General features: G+C 35.7%; 1 protein-coding gene across 2 annotated transcripts in view; it reads right to left on the bottom strand.

The window, feature by feature from the left end:
* Nucleotides 1-15386: 15386 nt before the first annotated feature.
* LOC149794459 (tetraspanin-1-like) overlaps nucleotides 15387-22711 on the bottom strand; it is a 55130-nt gene continuing 47805 nt past the window's right edge. For both annotated transcript variants that reach the window (XM_089968707.1, XM_089968706.1), the window contains 2 exons: nucleotides 21744-21827; nucleotides 15387-20844 (listed from right to left, as the gene is read on the bottom strand). In XM_089968707.1, coding sequence (XP_089824833.1) covers nucleotides 20779-20844; nucleotides 21744-21827 — 150 coding nt within the window. In that variant the 3' untranslated portion in view covers nucleotides 15387-20778. The remainder of the gene's footprint in view (nucleotides 20845-21743; nucleotides 21828-22711) is intronic.

The raw sequence follows: 22711 nt of genomic DNA, 5'->3' as shown, positions 1-22711 counted from the left end.
GTATTTTATATCCAACACCTGGTTTCAGTTTCAGAGTATGGTAGGATAAGACGCCTTGTTTCCGTTTGTCATGGTATGCCCATGGTGGTATAAATATCAGGACATTGTGGGATAAATAGCATGACCATAGTCGGATAAATAGCATGACCATGGTGGGATAAATAGCATGTCCATGGCGGGATAAATAGCATGTCCATGGTGATATAAATATTATGACCATGGTGGGATAAATATCATGACCATAGTGTGTATGAGTGTGTGTGTGTGTGTGATATAGATTTTTAACGTAGGTTTAAAAATTTTTCAGTCATATCGCTACGATGTCTGCAGTGTGGCAGTTTATAGTGATGTCTAGCACTGGGACATGATGTCCCACCCAGTCACATTATCCTGACACCAGGCCGACCAGTCCTAACACTAACCTAGTAATGCTGAGCCCCAAGCGAGGAAGCTATTAGTACCATTTTTGTAAGTCTTTGGTATGAATCGACAGGGGATCGAACCCACGACCTCCCGCATCCGAGGCGGACGCTCTAACCACTAGACCACCGGAGCGGTCGACCATAGTGGGATAAATATCATGACCATAGTGTGTGTGAGTGTGTGTGTGATATAGATTTTTAACGTAGCTTTAACAATTTTTCAGTCATATCGCTACGATGTCTGCAGTGTAAAGTTTATAGTGATGTCTAGCATTGGGACATCATGTCGCAGACATGTAGCATGATGTCCCACCCAGTCACATTATCCTGACACCAGGCCGACCAGTCCTAACACTAACCTAGTAATGCTGAGCGCCAAGCGAGGAAGCTTATAGTACCATTTTTGTAAGTCTTTGGTATGACTCGGCCGGGGATCGAACCCACGACCCGCATCCGAGGCAGACACTCTTACCACTAGGCCACCGGAGAGGTCGACCATAGTGGGATAAATATCATGACCATAGTTGGATAAATAGCATGTCCATGGTGGTATGAATGTCATGACCATGGTGGGATAAATATCATGACCATGGTGGGATAAATATCATAATCATGGTGTGATAAAATATTGAAAGGCTACCTGAGAAGAATTTTGAGCTATAGCTGAAATAAAAGAGTACCATTTGAATTAAATGTGAGATTACATCATAGCTATAGTTATAAACTGGAAATAACGTTTAAATAATAACGTTCACCTGTGAATATTTAAAATATGTTCATGAAAAATGCTTGAAAAGATCATGTACAAGTGGACGTGAACGTTTAATGAATTGTTTCTTAATCAAATTAATTTTGAGAGGTTTTCTGCTTTCCTTTTGAGAGGTTTTCTGCTTTCCTTCTTTAGTGAAGTATTGCTGGAAAATACGATTTCTTTCGGACCTCGCATATTTATATTTATTGTTAAGAATTACACCTGCAGCATATATCTGCCATCCACTAACCATAACCCTTGAAATAAAAACCTCTGACCAGCGGACGCCCGGGTACTGAAGTTGTTGAACACAAACTATTACACATACTCATGTTGACCTAGTCCAAGATTGAAACCCATACGGATAGAGGCGAGATGACGGCGACCTGTAAAGGCGAACACCTAAGACAACTCGATGACCTGGGACCCCATATTTCACTGTCAACATGTAGACAAGCGGAATAAATCACATTAACACGTCCTGATGTGACTGATATGACCATGTTTTTTTTGGCTGGGTACTAATATTAAAACATTTCAGTGTCTAACATACCTCTTGAATTGTCGTTTGTCTGAGAATGTATATTATATAAAATGACTATTCTACTAACATCTCTTTTTGAGAATTGGCGGCGAAAACGGCCTTTTAGAAGATGATTCAGACCTGTCAACTTGATGTTAGAAAGAGACCACTCCCCCAAAATGTAATGATGACCACATTAATATGTTTGGTGGTAATAAAAACATTATGATTTTTATTCTCATTTTCCAACTTTGTTGTTCTTGTTCTTGTTACTAGTATTTTTTGGGGCTGTATTTATTTATTTATTTTCGTCCCACGCTACCATCTCTTCAAGATGAATTCTTAGCTGTGAGGCAAGACGGTAAAATGTGAAGACCTATCCACATGTGTTATGAAACAAACACCTCAGCAAAAAGAAATCCCACAACTTCTTTAATACCTGCTACTTTTCAGCAAAATGTTTTCTTCCGTGCGCGTTGAAATGTACTCTTAGTGCGGTTGTCAATTTAGTGTCAGATACGAAACGTTACAATCGAATTTGAGTATAGTTCCGGCTTTTACGGAAGGGGCAAGATCAAAGAGAATGTACAGCGACTGCTGGAGATGTGCTGCTCCCACAGCCTATGTGTGACCAACACTTTCTTCAAATGCAATGAGATCCACCAGGTGTCGTGGAGACACCCACGTTCACGCCACTGGCACCAGCTAGACCTCGTCATCACCAGACGTGCAGAACTGGCCAGTGTCCTCCTCACCCGGAGCTACCACAGTGACCATTCCCTCGTGGCCAGCAAGGTGCGAATATTGCCCAAGAAGCTGCACCACGCCAAGAAGAAGGGTCACCCACGCATCAACCCCTGCTGTGCAAGCAACCCAGAGAAAACACAGCAGTTCATCAGCAAACTGAAGGAAGCCCTCATCAAAGTGACACGTGATGATACCATTGACTCCAAGTGGTCCCATATCCGTGACTCTGTGTACAATTCAGCCATCACAGCTTACGGGAAGAGGGAGCGAAAGAATGTCGACTGGTACGAGGCAAACTGGGAGGAGATGGAGCCCGTGACTGAGGCAAAGAGGAAAGCCCTCCTGGCATACAAGGCTGCACCTAGCCCAAGAACACTACAAGCCTTCAGGATTGCAAGGAACAACGCCCAGAAGACCGCCCGCAGCTGTGCCAACACCTACTGGCTGAACCTTTGCAACAGTATACAGACAGCTGCCGACACCGGGGATGCAAGAGGAAAGTCCGGGGTATCAAAAGGTGACAGACCCCCCCCCCCCCAGCTACAAGACCGCCTCCCCCCCCCAAGTCCAAGACGGACGAAGTCATCACAGACCAGAGGAAACAACTGCAGCGATGGGTTGAGCACTATCTCGAGCTATATGCAACCCAAAACAATGTCACCGGAACTGCCCTGGAAACCATTCCAGACCTGCCTGTCATGGAGGAGCTAGACACACAGCCCACCCTGGAAGAGCTCAGAAAAGCCATTGATTGCCTTGCCTGTGGGAAGGCTCCTGGAAGCGATGGCATTCCGCCTGAAGTCCTCAAGAGTGGAAAACCAGTACTGCTCCAGCCCCTACACATACTCCTCTGCCTTTGCTGGGAACAGGGATACATCCCACAGGACATGCGTGACGCCAACATCGTCACGTTGTACAAAAACAAAGGAGATCGTAGCGACTGCAACAACTGCCGGGGCATCTCCCTTCTCAGCATCGGCGGAAAGGCTTTCGCCCGTGTTGCCTTGTCGCGCTTGCAGATCCTAGCCTGCCGCGTCTACCCAAAGTCCCAGTGTGGATTTCGAGCAGGCAGGTCAACTGTAGACATGATCTTCTCACTACGTCAGTTGCAGGAGAAGTGTCGCGAGCAGCAGATGCCCCTCTACATTGCCTTCATAGACCTGACGAAGGCGTTTGACCTGATTAGTCGGAGTGGACTCTTCAGACTCCTGCAGAAGATTGGCTGCCTCCCACGTCTGCTTGCTGTCATCATGTCGTTTCACGAGAACATGCACAGCACAGTGTGCTTCAATGGCGCAACATCTGAAGCATTCCCAGTCATCAGCGGAGTCAAACAAGGCTGTGTCCTTGCGCCGACGTTCTTTGCCATCTTCTTCTCCATTCTTCTCCAGTACGCATTCAAGGACTGCAGCGAGGGAGTGTACATCCATACCAGAGCTGACGGCAAGCTGTTCAACATCGCTCGTCTCCGTGCTAAGACTAAAGTCACAGAGGTACTCATCCGTGAATTGCTCTTCGCCGACGATGCAGCCTTCACATCACACACGGAAGATGGACTGTAGCAGCTGGTATGCCGCCTCTCCCATGCTTGTAAGGAATTTGGAAGGACCATCAGTTTGAAGAAAACGAATGGCGCAGGACGCAGACTCCCCTCCCTCTGTCACCATCGATGGGTACAACTTGGAAGTTGTCGAGAACTTTCACATACCTCGGGTCTAACATCTCCAGCTCACTCTCCATTGATTCTGAGGTGAACGGCAGGATTGCCAAGGCAGCAGCAGTGATGGCCAGACTTAACCAGAGAGTCTGGAACAACCCCAACCTCACCGAGAAGACCAAACCTGCGTGCTCAGCTCACTTCTCTAGAGCAGCGAAACATGGACTACCTATGCAAGACACGAGAGGAAACTCAACAGCTTCCATCTGAGATGTCTGCGGCGCATTCTGCAAATCCAGAGGCAGGACAAAGTACCCAACACAGATGTTCTAGAACGCGCCAACATGAACAGCATGTTTTCAATTCTCAGCGAGAGGCGCCTTCGCTGGCTTGTCCATGTCAAGAGAATGGACCCAGGGCGCATTCTAAAGGACCTGTTATATGGGGAGTTAGCAGAAGGTGCACGACCATCTGGACGACCACATCTGCGCTACAAAGATGTTTGCAAGAAGGATATGAAGACGGCAAACATCAATGTCAATGACTGGGAGAGCTAACAAACAACCGTTCCAGCTGGCGTCTAGCTGTCAGGCAGAGAGTTCAAAACGCAGAGGAAGAGAGAAAAATAAAACAACTGAAAAGAGAGCAAGAAAGAAGGATAAACAAAAGTTTACTTTGGAGCTACGCCATCGTCTCCCGTAGATGGACGGATGCCAAGATTTTTTAGACAGTGTGGCCAGTTTAGATGTAAACTCACCGATATACATTTGGCCATGCTTATAATGCCGTCATTTACATCTGACCATGCTTATAATGCCGTCGATTATATCTGACCATGCTTATAATGCCGTCAATTATATTTGACCATGCTTATAATGCCGTCATTTACATCTGACCATGCTTATAATGCCGTCGATTATATCTGACCATGCTTATAATGCCGTCAATTATATTTGACCATGCTTATAATGCCGTCGATTATATTTGACCATGTTTATAATGCCGTCAGTTATATTTGACCATGCTTATAATGCCGTCAGTTATATTTGACCATGCTTATAATGCCGTCAGTTACATTTGACCATGCTTATAATGCCGTCGATTATATCTGACCATGCTTATAATGCCGTCGATTATATCTGACCATGCTTATAATGCCGTCATTTACGTTTGACCATGCTTATAATGCCGTCATTTACATTGGACCATGCTTATAATGCCGTCATTTACATTTGACCATGCTTATAATGCCGTCGATTATATTTGACCATGCTTATAATGCCGTCAGTTACATTTGACCATGCGTATAATGCCGTCATTTACATTTGACCATGCTTATAATGCCGTCGATTATATTTGACCATGCTTATAATGCCGTCGATTATATTTGACCATGCTTATAATGCCGTCAGTTACATTTGACCATGCTTATAATGCCGTCAGTTACATTTGACCATGCTTATAATGCCGTCAGTTCAGATTTAAGTTCATGTAAAAAGTTTCATCCTGATGGTCTTTTTCAATTATTGGTAAATCAGTTTCTGTGAAGGCAGTGGGTATAGTATAAGGAAAATAGTAGACTATACCTGTTGAACAGCGTTGTCTTCACACTCCTATATTTTGACTTTTACTAGATTTTCTTGTACAGGTGTATCAGTTTACCCATACTATCAAAATTAGCAATTTAAAATAATTTTTTCATTCAAAAGTAGAAGTTTTGTTTGTGAACAAATAAAATGATTTCACACCTATTACTCAGCCTGACGAAGACGACTACAGCACGAAAACAGGAAGAAGTCAACAAAAACGGTAAGGATCATTTTATCAGGAAACAAGGAAGAAGTCAAGAAAATAGGCTAGGACAGTCTGTTTCTTAACGCATTTTTCCCTTCACAATGGCCTAACAAACCATATAAATGACTCACTGAAAGCAAAAACATTATTGCCAATTTTTTATCCGTTTCAAATGATACTGAATTTGACTTCCATTATGTGCATTGTTTGCAATCAGGCCCTTAAAAGCCTTTTCGCTGTCTAAACAGCTAGTTAAAACAACTTGTAGTTCCCTTCAAAGGCAAATTGGAAAAACGAAACTTTACTGTTTATACTTTCTCTGTTTTATAATTCGTTTATTGCAATATCAGAACCTGACATTGTCTGTTCTGGCAAGATTACAATTTTTATTTAGATAACTGCTGAATTTATACTACTTTTTGCTTGTTCAGGCTTATTATCGAGCGTATAGGAGCAGCTGTTTTGAAAGCTGTCTGCTTTAGTTAGTGCACAGTGTCCATAATTACCACGTGCAAAGAAATTTCAGTTACACAACATGAAAGTAGTATAGAGGTATCCAGAATTCTCTGTATTGTGAATGCAATCAATGCAACAACTTGACATCTATATACATCACTATCTCAGAAGTTCATAGTAACTGTAGAGCGGAAAGAAGACCCTCTAGTGGCAATGTATGTCCCAGCTGATAGTCAGTATCCACCCTAGTCTTAGTTTTATCTGCTACACACTTTTCTCCTCTCAGATCCGCTTGCAAACATTTGGTCTGACTATCTTCATTCTTTCTCGAATCAATTTGAGTGCTATGCGCGAATGTTGAAGTTATTAGATTAGCCTCTAACAGAATTTGTCGAATGTATCACCTCGCTACGTTTGGTATATTCCCGAAAAAGAAAGGATCGACTTCGTTCACTGAATTAATGGGTGGCACTTCCTAACTCTAAGTTGAATATTTGAATGTGGTTTAAACCTAACATCTTGATTATTTCAAAGAACGGTTTGTGTCAGATCGATCTTTTAAACCAATCACTTCCTTCCTTGCAAGTCAGGAATGGAAGAATAGTGATATGTAAACACTGGGGCTTTAAACTTAAAGTCTTGGGTGGCCTTGGCAAACTTACAGGCTATCTCGGTAGCAGACACTGTATCCAGTTTTCGAATGTCACATAATTTCAATTTACAATCAACATTAATCAGCATCTTAATTATGCATGGTTTTCAAATACTATTGTGTCGCGAGTTAAAATTGCTGCTTAAAATTTTATAACCATATACAGGTTATGAGGATTTTTAAAATATTTTTTGTTTAAATGTGCACCGTTTTGTCGTAAAGTATATTACATGTATACAATATTGTATGGGTGACACATAGCACCAAGTAACGTTAAGTTCAGTTACTGACAGTCCCCATTGTTCATGTAGAAATCTAATTATACAAAATATTAATTGAAGTCTATTTTCAACCGTGTGGAGTTTGTTTTAAGGCATTTCTTGATGGTAGTTGATTTGCATACATCTAGACTCTAGGGTCTACAACTGACACATGAGAGAGAGAGAGAGAGAGAGAGAGAGAGAGAGAGAGAGAGAGAGAGAGAGAAACTAAGAGACAGAGAGATGTACGGAAGGGAGGGACGAAAACATGAGATTGACCTAAATATTGAAATACAGGTTTGAATAGCACACATAAGGTCAATAATACTTCCATAATGGAAAAAGAAAGTAGTTCCAAAATTGATATCGTCACCGTGGCGATAAAAGTGGTACATCAAGCCCAAAGGTTCATATTTGATTTTGACACTGTTTACTTTAGCATGGCTCTACGACCTTTCTTCACTCCTTTTTTCTGTCTATACTTACAAAGAATCTGATATATTTTCAATCTTAAAAATTGGGGTTACTTTAGATGTCGTACGACGGTATTCAGTATCAAAGTTGAGCTATTTTTTATATTTTGTAAAACAAATATAGACCAAGGAAAGTCCCGGCACCTGGTTTCGGTTTCAACATAGGATGAGCATGGTGGAATAAGACACATTGTTTCCGTTTTGGCATGGTATGACCATTATGGGATATATAACATGACCATGGTGGTATAGATCTCATGACACGGTGGTATAAATAGCACGACCTTGGTGAGAAAAATAACATGACCATGGTGGGATAAATAGCATAACCATGGTGGAATAAATAGCATGACCATGGTGAGATAAATAACATGACCATGGTGGGAAAAATAGTGTGTCCATGGTGGGATAAATATCATGACCATGGTGGGATAAGATATTGAAAGGCTTCATGAGAAGAATTTTGAACTATACCTGAACTAAGCAATTACCATTTGGATGTGAGATTGCATCATAGCTATAATTATAAAATGGAAATAACGTTTAAAGAATCACCTGTGAATACTTAAAATATGTTCATGAAAAATGCTCGAAAAGTTCATATATAAGTGGACCTGAACGTTTAATGAATTGTTTATTAATCAGATTAATTTTTAAAGGTTTTCTGCTTTCCTTCTTTTCTTTCTTCCTTCGTGAAGTATTGCTGGAAAATAAGATCTCTTTCGGACCTCACATGAGGATATTTATCGTTAATAATTACACATGCAACATATATCTGCCATCCACTAACCATAACCCTGGCAATATAAACCTTTGACCAGCGGACGACCGGGAACAGAAGGTGGTGAGCACAAACTATTGCATACACCCACGTTGACCGAGTACACGTCTGAAACCCATGCAGGCAGAGGCGAGATGACAGCGATCTGTAAAGGCGAGCACCTCTGACCACTCGGTGACCTGGGACCCCATATTTCACTGTCATCATGTAGACGAGGCGAATAACTCACCTGGATGTGACCTGATGTGACCGATACGACCATGGTTTATTGTTTAAATTTTTTATAAATATTTTTGTAAGGTATGATGGTTATTTTATACATGCGGGACAGATATGGATACATATATCTCAAGTTCAGAATGGCTGGGTATTAATATTAAAACATTTCAGTGTCTAAAATACCTCTAGAGTTGTCGTTTGTCTGAGAATATATATTATATAAAATGACTATTTTGCCAGTAATATCTCTTTTTGAGAATTGTCGACGAAATGGATTTTTTAAAGATGATTCAGAAACTGTCAACTTGATGTAAGAAACAAAAACAAAAAAAAAAAACAATACAAAAAGAACAACAAGAACCAAACAAAACCTTAATATCCCAATAATAAACAAAACAATCAAATATTAATGATGACCCCAGAAGTAAGTTGGCAGTCCTTTAATATGTTGGGTGGAAATAAAACCCCTATGATTTTTATTCTCATTTTTCAACTTTATTGTTCTTTACCTTTTACTAGTGTTATTTTGTATTATTGTTTTATTTATTTATTTATTTATTTATTTACTTATTTTCAACCTACGTTACCATCTCTTTAAGATGAATTCTTAGCTGTGAGGCAAGACGGTAAAATATGAAGACCTATCCACATGTGTTATGAAACAAACACCTCAGCAAAAAGAAATCCCACAACTTCTTTAATACCTGCTACTTTTCAGCAAAATGTTTTCTTCCGTGTGCGTTGAAATGTACTCTTAGTGCGGTTGTCAATTTAGCGCCAGATACGAAACGTTCTAATTATAATCCTGACATTAAATATTAAATAAATTAAACAAATGAGACAAATATCAGCGTTATAATACTGGATCGCGGTTTAATTATGTTTGAGTTGACGCAGATTGTCATTATAATTTATAATTTTTAATTATAACGAATATTTTTGTTTGGTTTTTGTTGTTGTTTTTGTATTGTTTTGTTTAATTTAGTATGAACTAAATATAATTATAATATTAAATATTATATAGAATTTCACTTGCGTTCCGTTTTGACTCATTGGGTGTGGTGAAGTGATAGGCTTACAAATACGGGTAATACATCCCTTTTTGTCCGTTGCTGTTTGCGTCAACAGAAGAAAGATTGTTATCGATGACAATATAGGTGTTACTGTAAGGATTGTTGTTACTCAAGGTGTTTAATACTCATGTGGGTCATATCGTTATACATATTTTCATATATTGATAACTATATTTGAGTTCTACTGATAAATTTTAATATTCATTTTATTAGGTGTATCAGAAGTGAAATAATATTTTAAAGACCAAGAAAATATATGAATATTAAATAAGCAGAAGTATATGGTGTTTTTACTGGTAGTGTTTGCGTTGATTTTGTCACAGTATTACCTGATAAAAATGGCAAATGTTGCTTCACTTATAAAGAGTCAGCTGTTGGCTTGGCCTTTAAAGAGTATGAGTCAAACGATTACAACTGTCTGCTATTGACCCAAACAAACAATTAACAAATGCAACCAGACAAAAATGAAAAGTTCGGGTAGATTTGAAGAGAGTTGATAAGACTGAGAGAGAGTAACTATGAGATCATCATTGTCTATATATGTAGGAGTGCACACAATTGAGAAATACACGTATTTGACGAAGAATTGTCCGAATAATATACGTTACTTCATTATTTCTCATCCTGCCACATAAACAAATAATGTTCTGCCACATCGAAATACAGTGTCATCACACACAAAATAAAAACAAAAAAAATACATTTGAGGAATGGGATATTATAATAACTTTACTCTACTTCCATTAGAATTATGAATGAATCTCCACATTGTTTAAATACTCAGTATAATTCATAATGGCCACAGAGCCTGACCTTGAAGTGAGCGTGGTGAGTTATCACTTCACTACATACCGTAATTAATCGGTTCCTGCATATTTCAAGAATTTAGCAGCCAAAATATACTTTCATGTTAGAATAGAGTTTCAGTTTTGCTGCTGTTTTTGTTGCGGTTTTCTTTAAATTGAATATTGAAATATTAGGGATCGAAATTTGTTTTGATATTCAGAGTTGAGAGGTTTCGTTTTACTGAGGAAAAGAAATGGTGATAATAGAGAAGAAAAATTAGGGACTAAAAAAAGTCTGGTATTGTGAGGTTTCGGTTTTAAGGAGTTTCATTGTGTATGCCTATTGATTTCATTTTTTGCAACATCCAAAATAATTAAAATGCCACTCTGTGTCAACTCAAAGATAATGAAACCATAATCCATTAATATAACGTTTTTTTTCCCTTATCATTCTTCTGTATGTGTTTTCACCAAATAAACATATATTTGTTTATCCTAATTGTATTTTAATATCAAAATTATTATTTCACTGCATGCATAACATGGTGATATTAAATTCGAATTTATTCTTGGATGCTTCATAAGTAAATATGGACCACTCGAGTTCAAGTCCAGGGAGGGGCGATTTATTTCGTTCCCTTGATATGCTATTTTACGTTGAATTGGAAAGGAGAACTATCTAACTTTTTATAATTTCTGTGTGAATAATGACAAAACATCGCGCGAGATCCTATAAAAAATATCTGTTACTTCATTGGCATACAGTATTTCTGAGCATAATGTAATACAGTTTGCTTGCTATGTGTAAATAACGGTAATATTTCATCTTCGGTGTGACATGACTTAAGTATTTGCTTAGTTTATTAAATGTTGACCTCCCTTCATTAATCAACACATATAAGTTAATACAAAAAATTATTAATTTAAACAAATATATTTTTTTCAAATGAAACTTCCATCTCAGGATTTTATTGCGGTAGTTTTCATCTCTAATATGGTGTACATATTAATAAACTGAAATGTTTGACGTACTTTCACACCGCTGTACAATGCTATCCATGCCATTTGGAGTTATAAAAAGTTACTTGTATATAAAATTAAAGACATGCATATTAAATTATCAATGCATGGGTCCCATTTGTGGTTTCCATATACAGATTATCACTAAAACAAGTTTAATTGTTTCTTATTCAATCAAATTTCACAGATGGGTATATTATATCTAGGAAAGCGCTTTTTGTCTTCACCTTAATTTGGTATCGACACATATTTAGGGTTTTTCAGTTGAGCAGAAACACTTGTTTTAATAAACATAATTATAAAATCTGTTCATTATGTAATACGGAACATGGTAATGCTAATATATTTGCTTTTAGAAGGAATTTTAATGACTTTTATGAGGTTTGCTTTTTGTAGCTGAACCGGACAGTTGACAAATAATATTGAACTGAATTTTAATCAAATCTTCAGGTGACCAATGGTTGCATGGAACGTAATAAAATTAAATGACAGTTGTAACAACTTCAAGTTTCTAGATCACACTAATGAAAAGTGTAATTCACATTTTATTCTCTGTTAAAAGGTGTAAATTGTAAGTCTGACGTTTAAATCAGTTTGAAATATATCTTGCGGTCCGAGGTTTTATTATAAAACCATGGGGAATCAGCCCCTGATGAATTTATGATGTTTCCATAAATCATTATATTAAACAGTTGAGTTTACGATCATAGATTCCTTTATTTACTTGGACTCAAAATGTTACACACGTTCTAACGAAACACCTGACAGATCTAACCTGTTTCTACTCTTGAACAAAAATCTATTTAACCCATAAATCTACGATCAAAGATCAAGAAAGAAGCTACAAGAAAGAAGCGAACGAAAGTTAGATACAGACTATAAGGGTTGCATAAAGCATCTTTCTTCTGCCTCCATTTCGGAAGACACCAATCAGCCCTTGCGCTTAAAGGATCTCCGTAATGGAAACAGATAGTAGAACATGACTGTGCGATTGGTTATATAGTTTGAGATGGGATGACCTGATAAATACGCACTGTCAGAGAGAAAAGATAAGTGAAATAGGAACAAGAAAGATAAGTGCAAAATACATATGAGCGATCAATTTGACCTTTTGAATTCTTTATACTGGAAGATTATAACCAACATATAAATGTCCGTGATATGTTTCTTTTCTTGTTTATGTAACTACAATTGCTGAAATTGCGAATTTAAAACTCTCAACCAAAGCACCGTGTACATAGCCATGAGTTTGTATACACATTTTTTGGAATACCAAACATGATTTTAAGGTATAGAATATTGTAACAAAAGCAAACTATATAATACTAATTGGGTCGAAATGCACGTTCTTTGTCAGTTATGTTCAAATATTTCACGTTACAGATGAAGTAAGTATATAGTTATCTCTGAGTCATTTAGTTTAGTCATGATGTTAAGGACACAATGACTATTAAAGGAACAGACCCCATAAATGTGGCTCAGTGCTCATAAAATCAAAGTCTGGCATATTTTCTCCTGTTGCTCTATGCCGTCTTAAAGGCAATATTTAAAAAAGTTTCTTTAGAACTTTCGATGCGGTCGATTATGTCGAATGTTATATGAATCATCGAGTTGACCATGTAACAATATAATTTGAACTAAAACACGCCATAAACTATCTTGAGTATTCATAAATCGAGTTGAGAAAGATTAGAGATCTTTCCTGGAATTCATACAATTAGACAGAAAGAAACACAATCATGGAACAAGTACATTTGCATTCCGGCAAAAGCATTCATAATTTACAGGAATACGATGTAAGTACGACGTGTCCTAAGATGAAATGCGATGCTACTATGGAGATACTTTACTTTATTGTTCCAAGTAAATTTTCAGTCTCGCAAGTCTTGGAAGTCTTTGAAAACCTCAAGTCCGTGCACGATAATATGGCACGATATGGACAAAACGCATTATTGTGTAAAGGGACCTACGTTTTAGCACTAATTGCGTTCACATACTAAAATTATGAACAGTTTGAAAAAAAAAGAAATATGAAGAACTCACTCTTTTGCTGATGGACAAATAAACTTATAAATATGCAACATTTAGAATATTCAGAACGCCTATGATCGTAATATTTGTTACAGAATGGGAAGTTTCTGGTTTCATAGACTTTTCACTCATTTATACGCTCTGCCATCATATCATGCTTGAATTATTCAGTCCTCTAAAATTAGCATATCCAGCTCAAAGCACACTCTCATTTCAGGCCTATAGAATTAGCACACCCAGCTCAGAGCACGCGCTCAATTAAGGCCTAAGAATCAGCATATCCAATATAAAGCACACTCTCACTTAAGGCCTAAAGAATTAGCACATACTCGGCATCTCACTTAGATGATTGTGAGAAGTCACATTTTTCAAAATACATGTACCTAAATTATATTTCGTATACCTACTCAAAGAGGTGTATGCCAAAGAAAAAACAAAAACAATACTACGTTCCTGATGTACGTAAAATTCCGATGTTTGAGTACAGCTCGGATTGCATAATGGCACGTAGCAGACCATCCTAAAAAGGCCTAACCATGTGTGAACAGCTAATAATACTTGAATGTAAATTTTTTAAATCTGGATTTAAAAAAAGTAAAACTAAATGCAATACACTGGCTTTTAATAAAGTGATTTTTATTTTGTTTATTTTTCTATAACAACGGTATTGCACCACCCCCACCCCACCACAATGTGTCGAAGTTTTATTCTTGGAAACTGCATGAACATAATATCGTTAAGTCCCACGTAAAATATTGCATATGTATGTTATACTGTTTCATGGATTGTCTCCCCTTTACTTTCTCTCCAATAGGTTAATTTCTTTCTCGAAACGTTTCTGATTTAATTTTTTGTTTTAAATTGGCAAATGGTTAATTATTTCATGTGACCTGCTAAAGTTACAATTGCACTAATGTTGTACACGAGTAAAACCATCTGTAGTAAACGGCCATTAATCATTATTTCTTTCCAGGACACGTGGAACAAGTGAGTTTTTAAATAGTTCCTTTGATTGAACAAAGATGAACCTTTTTTAGACATACATGTATAAGGGGGCCGCAAAAATATGACATTACCATAAGCTTTAGCATAACTATGTTAACTGAAAAATTATTTTTTCTTGGTGTGTTTTGTATTTTGTTGCACCTCGTGTTTTCACAAAGAGAGGCAACTCCTGCAGTCGCATATACACACATAGCTGTACTGCAGTGTTGAATATGGATTTCAGTTAGGCATGCTGATTAAATGCACCAAAATAAATTAACATGGTTGAGTTACTAATGCTCCATAGACCCATTAAAATATTGTTTCTTTTCTAAATCTTCATTTTTATTGCAAATGAAAGAGGAAAACGGTTATTCCTCCATGAAGTACCATATTGGCTCATAAAATTCTAACTCTCCATGCAGTACCGTATTGCCTTATAAACATGTTTATTCTCCACGAAGTACCGTATTGCCTAATAAAATATACTAATTTTCCATGAAGTACCGGATGCTAATTCTCACAAATGTAGCCATTTTATAATTTATATTTATTTAAAACTTGTTAAGTTTGCTGTGTTGTTTTCTTCTTTCTCAAGATAAAATTATACATTTCAAACAATTACCTTCCATGCAATTTCTGACACAAATTCTTTCATAAATCATTTTCGGAATAGATGATTGAACTACTGATGATTTTATATATCTATTAGTTATTTCTGGTGTAAATTAAAAATGAGAATGAATACAAAAGAAATATTACGTGCAAGTATTTTATTCTTTTTAAAATAAGACACAAAATAGATAAGTGAAGCACTTTATACAAAGAATCAGTTTTATTTAAAAGAATAAATCACAATTCTATATCACAGTTTACTCAAGCTGTTATAAGGAAATAATAAAATAGTTTGCACCAAATACCGTAAATAAATGAAAATGCTACATAGATATGAACGCAGGGTCGAAATCTGGTATACCGTAAATAAATTAAAAATCTTTGTAGACATATAAATTCAGATTCCAAATCTGGTACACTGATAGTAAACGAAAACGCATTGTAGACATGTACACTCTGGGTGGAAACCTGGAATACCTTAAATAAATGAAAACGCTTTGTAGACATAAACTCATGGTCGAAATCGGGTATACCGTAAATAAATGAAAATGCTTTGTAGACATATAAACTCGGGGTCGAAATCTGTAAAGAAAGAAAGAAAGAAAGAAAGAAAGAAAGATAGATAGAAAGAACACTTAACTTTGTTTGGTTTTGATGTTTTATGGCACATCACCACTTGAAGACTACATCAAGTCGATATAAGTACAATATGTTTGATACAACTTTACAAACCCTAATACTGAATACGTGAAAAGTATTGGACAGATCAAAATATTTTCACGTTTACTCTGTCAGAATTAAAAAGACGTACTCGGGCATGTGCTTTTACAATTTGTAATTTTAGATTGAAACTTACGTTCTTTGGTATCTTTTTTATGTGCGTCTAATAGACCACATGAAGAGTTAATAACAGTTGAATTAGAGCAAGCACGTGGTTCCTGTGGATGAACTGGTGCATCGACCATAGCTAGAAGGCTCAGCACTAAAACCCCACACTCATCATGACAGGTCAACCTCAGGTGGCATCCAATCCCACCTTGTCCTTGTGCTGTTAAACCTACTAAATGACGTCTATGTAATGATTCTTCCAACGACGTTTGTTTGTAAATTTTTGAAATGTAGGGCAACATGTTGAAACAAATCTTAAACGATAATTGAAACTTATACAGAAAGTTGTGCAAAAATACATGAAAACTCGAGTGTGGCCATACTTGTATATGGGATAATAAAAAATTCGAGAATTTGGGCTGCAAACGGACTTTCCAATGAAGTGTCTTGCCCATTGATACAGCGAAATTCCCACTGAGCCTAGAAAACTATTTTATGACAGTTAAATTCAACCATATTTAGATTACTGTACAATATGTGGTAATTCAAACGATATAAACATGGGAAAGCTGGCACATCTTCAAAAAAGAGCATTTGGGTTAATATCAATCCTGAAAGAAAGCAAGGAAAATTTAGCTGGCACGTTAAAAATATTACCTATTAAAGACCGAATCCGTCTGAGAAAAGCCAAATTAATGTACAGGATATTCAATAATAGTGCTCCTGAATATTTACAATCACTATTCCAGTATAAACTACATGGCAATACTCCCCACCAGCGATCCATGTATACCAAGCAGTATAAAATTCCCAAACCAAATAAGGAATTATTTTTAAAAAAAGTTTCCAATACTCTGGAACTTTGCTCTGGAATAGTGTTCCAGCTGAGATAAGAAATGTCCACTATATTTCCTTCTTCCAAACCCAATATATCCAGTGGCTTTAGAGATGCAGCTGAAATAAATAAATTTCTTTTTTTATAACGGTCTCAAGGTAGAGTAATTCTTAGCTAACTGTGTTACCCTCTTTAAATAAAGTCATTATTATTATTATTATTATTATTATTATTATTATTATTATCTTTGTGCGCTATATTACAGGTTCGGTCTTTAAAGATCGGCAAAAATGAACACGGTGTTGGTACGATACTAAATCACATGGAATTGTGAGAATCAATAAGGGGAATCCAAAAACATCAGGTGCCTTTTTTTCTTTCTTCTCAAAACACTATCTAGGATGATTAACCCAGCGGCTTGTTTTAATTACCTCCCCTTGATTTGTAGTCTTGTGAGGGTTATCCATGTTATGTTAAAATGAAGATGACAGAAAAATATAAATGGAGAAACTTTCGTTAGATTAATGCTAGACTACTGAGGGGTGTATTCTTATTATTTTGTTTGACTTTCATAAGGATAATATAGTCTTTGAATTTATGCTAGTATTTTGCATTTTTATGCTTTAAAATCTTGAAGAAAAAATGTTTTCTGTAAGAAAATATGCAAGGAAAGAGTCATTTTAAGATATGTAATCCTGTTAATTAATCCATGACCTATTCGAAAATTAATGTCATAGGTTTATATAACAGTAACTTCAACAAGTATCGATTCCTCTTAATACGCCGACCTGCGGCATTTGGTAAATGTACAAACAAGCTACAAAAAAGAAACAAGCCATCTATAGGACACATGTATAAAATGTCTATCTTAAAAAGAAATACTAAAACAAATGTAAGATATCAAACACGCCAAAATTAAATTAGGAAACATTCAAAATTGCATTGTTTCCAAGTCGGGTAACATCAATTATTTTATGTACATCAACAATAACAAAATTCAATAACCCTGACTAAATCCAGACAAAAGTACGTTAGACCTATAATATAAAATATATTAAATTAATCCCCAAATATGTACAATAAAGATGACAAAAATCACTTTAAAATATTAAATATTGTAGTGAGAAGGAAAATAACACGAATCGCGTACAAATGATGGTACTGTTGAATAAAACCTTTATTGACTGATAATTAGTGCAGCCAACATTTTATTTGTTTCTATCAAATCAAATCCATTTAAATTTAGTGTGATTCAACATTTCTTAAAGATTTAGAACGTACAAATAACGGTTAATGGAATTTTTGGTTAAATGATATATTAATTGTTTTCATGTCAGATCAAATTATATACTAAAAAAGTGGAATCATGGACAGTTTTATGTCATGTCATCAAAATCTTCCATCTAGTTTAGTAAAAGAAGATTCAGTTATTTATTATTGTATACAGACAACAATGTAAGAGAAGAAAATGATCAAAAAATATTTTTTAAAATCAATAACACTTACAGATAATATACACTGTATGATAAAACGTACAATAAAGCTTCGTATAAGCTGAGAGTCTATAGTAAATGCAATATGGATGGATACCACTACATACAGCCAAGCCTGCTGTAAAAATCACACCACCTGCATACAGAAACAAGCACTTTATAAAGGTAAAACGAAGATATATTCTATGAAAGATAATATATATATATATATATATATATATATATATATATATATATATATATATATATATATATATATATATATTCAGAAAGATCGTCCTTGAATAGTTATAATACACATGACTGACTTCATTATTACATACTTTTGCCTATCGAAAGGTATTTCAAAACTGCTTTAAACACTAAACTAAAATTTCATGTATATAGAAAAGTAAATATAATGGCTCTGTTTCTTTAAAATAGATATTTTACAAAGGAGTGGTATATTTTAATCAGAATTATTCTTTGCATCACATTTGAAAAAAAGAACCCATGAACTCACCAGCTATGGAGTCGTATACATTATAAAGCAAAGAAAGTTATTGCGTACACGGTACACACCTCTTGAATACTTTAGATTTTTTGTTTGTATGTTTTAACTGTAAAAAAATACAAAATAAAATTTTTGTATGAGGACCAAATTAGGTAGTACGCACTCAGACTTTGGCACTAAAATTATTAGCTTATGGTGAGATAGTTTTCAAGCAGACTTGGAGATTGCTGAATATCAGTAATATGTAATATCGGGAACATTGGCCCAACTTATGTTTTCCGTTTTGTTTACGATACCCTTAAAGTCAAACGTGTAAATAGCAAATGAAGCCAGTGAGTTTATTTCATATACATATATGGCCTACATACATAACTGATTCAGTGCCATTGATGTTAAAATATTTTTGTTGGCTAAAAACAAATGAACCAGTATAACATGTAATGGCTATCCACTCCGACATAAAAAGCAAAGGGCATGCAGCTAACTACTTAAAGGCGAGTACTGTATTTAAGAAGCAGATGGGTAAGAACAAATATTATAATTCCATATTAAAGAGTCTAGCTTGAGTATCCGGCAATTAGTACCTTCAAATCAAAAGTCTTTGAAAATATCTTCCCCGAGGGAAATCCCATGAATGTCTCACTTTACGTTTTTATTGAGTGTAGAGAAACACTTTTAAAATATAATATATCTGTGTCACTAAATAGTCAGCAATTCTGCAAAGTTTGTATTTATGTTGGCTAAGACCAAGGGTGCCGTTACATGTACAACCAAATTTGAATTTGTGTTAAAAAAAGGCCAATGACATAGGTACATGTATAACCAGTTTTGTGTTTACGTTACCATAGACCAATATCAGAGTTACATGTACGATGAGAATTGCATTTATGCTAAAAGACAGACCATTGCCACTGTTACATGTACAATGAGAGTTGTATTTATGTTTTAAAAAAAGATAAATGACACAGTTACATGAACAACTCTTGTTTGTTTATGTTAAAAAAGACCAATGGCGTAATTACATGCATAACTAGTGTTGTGTTTATGTTACTAAAGACCAACGGCACAGTAACATGTACAACCAAAGTTGTTGTTAGGCGATCTGACCAGATTAGTGTGATCTGACCAATATTTTAGAATCTCTAAATATATATATATATATATATGTATATTTACAAACGAAAACAGTCTAGTAAAAAAATATAGAAACTTTATTTTTGAAACATTCCTCTTTCAATAAATATAACTCTCTCTCTCTCTTTATATATATATATATATATATATATATATATATATATATATATATATATATATATATATATATATATATCTGTGTTTAGTGTGTTATATATATTGAAAGAAAAATATATATTCCGAAGTCTTTCACTTTTATACTTACTTAAAAGAACCACTTGCTTATCTCCAGTAACTTATTTTAAAAAGACAGAATTTCGTTCAAGCGACATGCTTATATTGATGGCCGCCTGTCACCATCTCACACTTTTTAGCTCATAATGCTTGATCATTCTTTATCAAAACCAAGGATAAAAACTGTAGAAAGCTGACCAGAAATGTAAAACATTTTCCAGGTCACACACGCCATAACACAACCCAGGAGATGTTGATTGTTGTGACATGGGCGTATTAATTGGGACACCTTGGTTCTTCCAGTACGCCTTCCATTTTTGCAAGGGGAAAGACCAATATGTTTCTAACAGTAAATATTTTCTGTATCCTATAAGCTATCTATTAAAATTCAACTAATTACACACTTCTTTGGATCCATCACAATACAATATCAGAACATAGATAATATTAGTAAACCCTGTCATTTGAACTTCTTTCACCGTTAGAGTGCTTTGTCTTAAAATTTAGCTCGTTTCCTTTCATGGGGAGACCTTGTTTGATTTGCTGTCACAGATGAGTACAATCGACAGGATGATCAAGATTAACTGCAATGATAATAATAATAATAATAATAATAATAATAATAATAATAATAACAATAACAAAGTTGATAATGTGAAAGGAGCATAGACAACAGCCTTTGAACAGCAAGAAAGAAAACAATATAGGTTTTAAAACCATTTCATTAAGGTAACTTTTAGTTTGCATTTACCATTTAGACTATCTTATTTCTGACAAATTTATATATATACAGGGCCGGCGCTACCATATAGACAAACTAGGCAGCCGCCTAGGGCGCTGATTTCAGGGGGCGCATTTCTCCAAATCAACAACAGTTTTCAAAAATAAATAAATAAATTTAAATTTTATTGAGGGTCGTTTTTTATCCTGGTTTATTTCATACAGGCACAAATAATCGGGTAGATTCAGTCTGACCGAAACACCAGGTTGACCGGAACAAGCAAAATGAGTGAGTGAAAATCGCTCGTATACGAAACTTTCAGGACGTAATTACTGTTTATAAATTTTGAAATTGATATTTTCCGGGTGGTGGTGCGCCAGAATCTAACCTTGCCTAGGGCGCCAGATAGTCTGACGCCGGCCCTGAATATATAGGTAACATACTGCCATTATTCATCATGGAAAGAGATTTTTTTATCTAGTTCCACTCATTCGACTATGGTTATTTAAAATAAGGAGTAAAGAAATTTATAAACACCTAATAATGATTTTTATGCAATTAAAAAATGGAATGGAATCCATTCGGCTGAGACAAAGGATAACACATGTAGTGTTCCTTATTTGAACAGAGATGCACGGTATCATAGTTTTCAAGTTTATTTTATATTACAAAGTACATGAAGAATGCACACACACACACACACACACACACACACACACACACACACACATATTCACACTTAAACTGATATAGTGCATTTACCATGAAAGAAAGAAGGCCAGCAAAAGTTCCTGCAAAAATTGCAGTGTTTCCAAAGACGATACCCCAGATCTTGTCGAAACATCCCTAAAACAGACAAATTAAGAATCATCAGCATTTGGTAACTTTGTTAAAACATTTTATTACATCAAGAAGCGACACCAACCAGAATTCTGACGATACGTATAAGGGTCAGGGTCCTCTAATAACCTCTCTACTACCACATGATATAATGATGACGAAAACAAGAAAAAGTAAAACTAGAACGACTGTTTTTATAATGATTAGTATTGGAACTTCTACTGCTTCTACCACCACTACTACTACTTCTATTGCTGGTGCTGATATGGCTGCTACTGCGGACCATTCTTTAATTCCTTCTGACAAAATAAATCCCATAGTTGTAATAAAGGGAAGAAGTACAAGAAAAACGCATTATTCATGATAAGCATACTGTAAACATACCTAACTCTGAATGCTTTTATTTTCGCGCAAATTGCGAGGACAGTCAATACCAGAACTAAAATATATACTGTTTCTTTTTTTTTTCTTTACCAATTTAAATATAATAATAGTAACAGATCAATAAAACCGAATAGCGCTGATATAAGTTACCCTCAGGAAAACTCAAATTTAGTGGCCGCCAGTAAAAGTAGTTTGACATAAATTTGTTATTTTTTGTTCATTCAAAATACTATCAGACAATTATAAAGTCATGGTTAAAAATAAAAGCTAAAACTACTCTATAAGTGTATGAAATATTAGCAGAAATGTAAGGAATAGCGAGACAGAAGTAGGGCGGTGTACTTCAGTATGATACTCATTCAACACTGTACATCGATGTATGTAGTAGGGTAATCTGCCAGCAGATTAGGGTCAATGCTGTTTACTTTAAATTGTAAATTGACCGAACACTCTAGATACTGAACTGCCGAGAGAAAGCCATTGAGGCGCAGGCTCTAATCCACAGT

Source organism: Sinohyriopsis cumingii, chromosome 8 (genome assembly GCF_028554795.1).
Source record: "Sinohyriopsis cumingii isolate HCF-2022 chromosome 8, ASM2855479v2, whole genome shotgun sequence".
Classification (NCBI taxonomy): Eukaryota; Metazoa; Mollusca; class Bivalvia; order Unionida; family Unionidae; genus Sinohyriopsis; species Sinohyriopsis cumingii.
The sequence above is the reverse complement of the archived record's forward strand: the minus strand, read 5'-3'. Positions and strand labels throughout refer to the sequence as shown.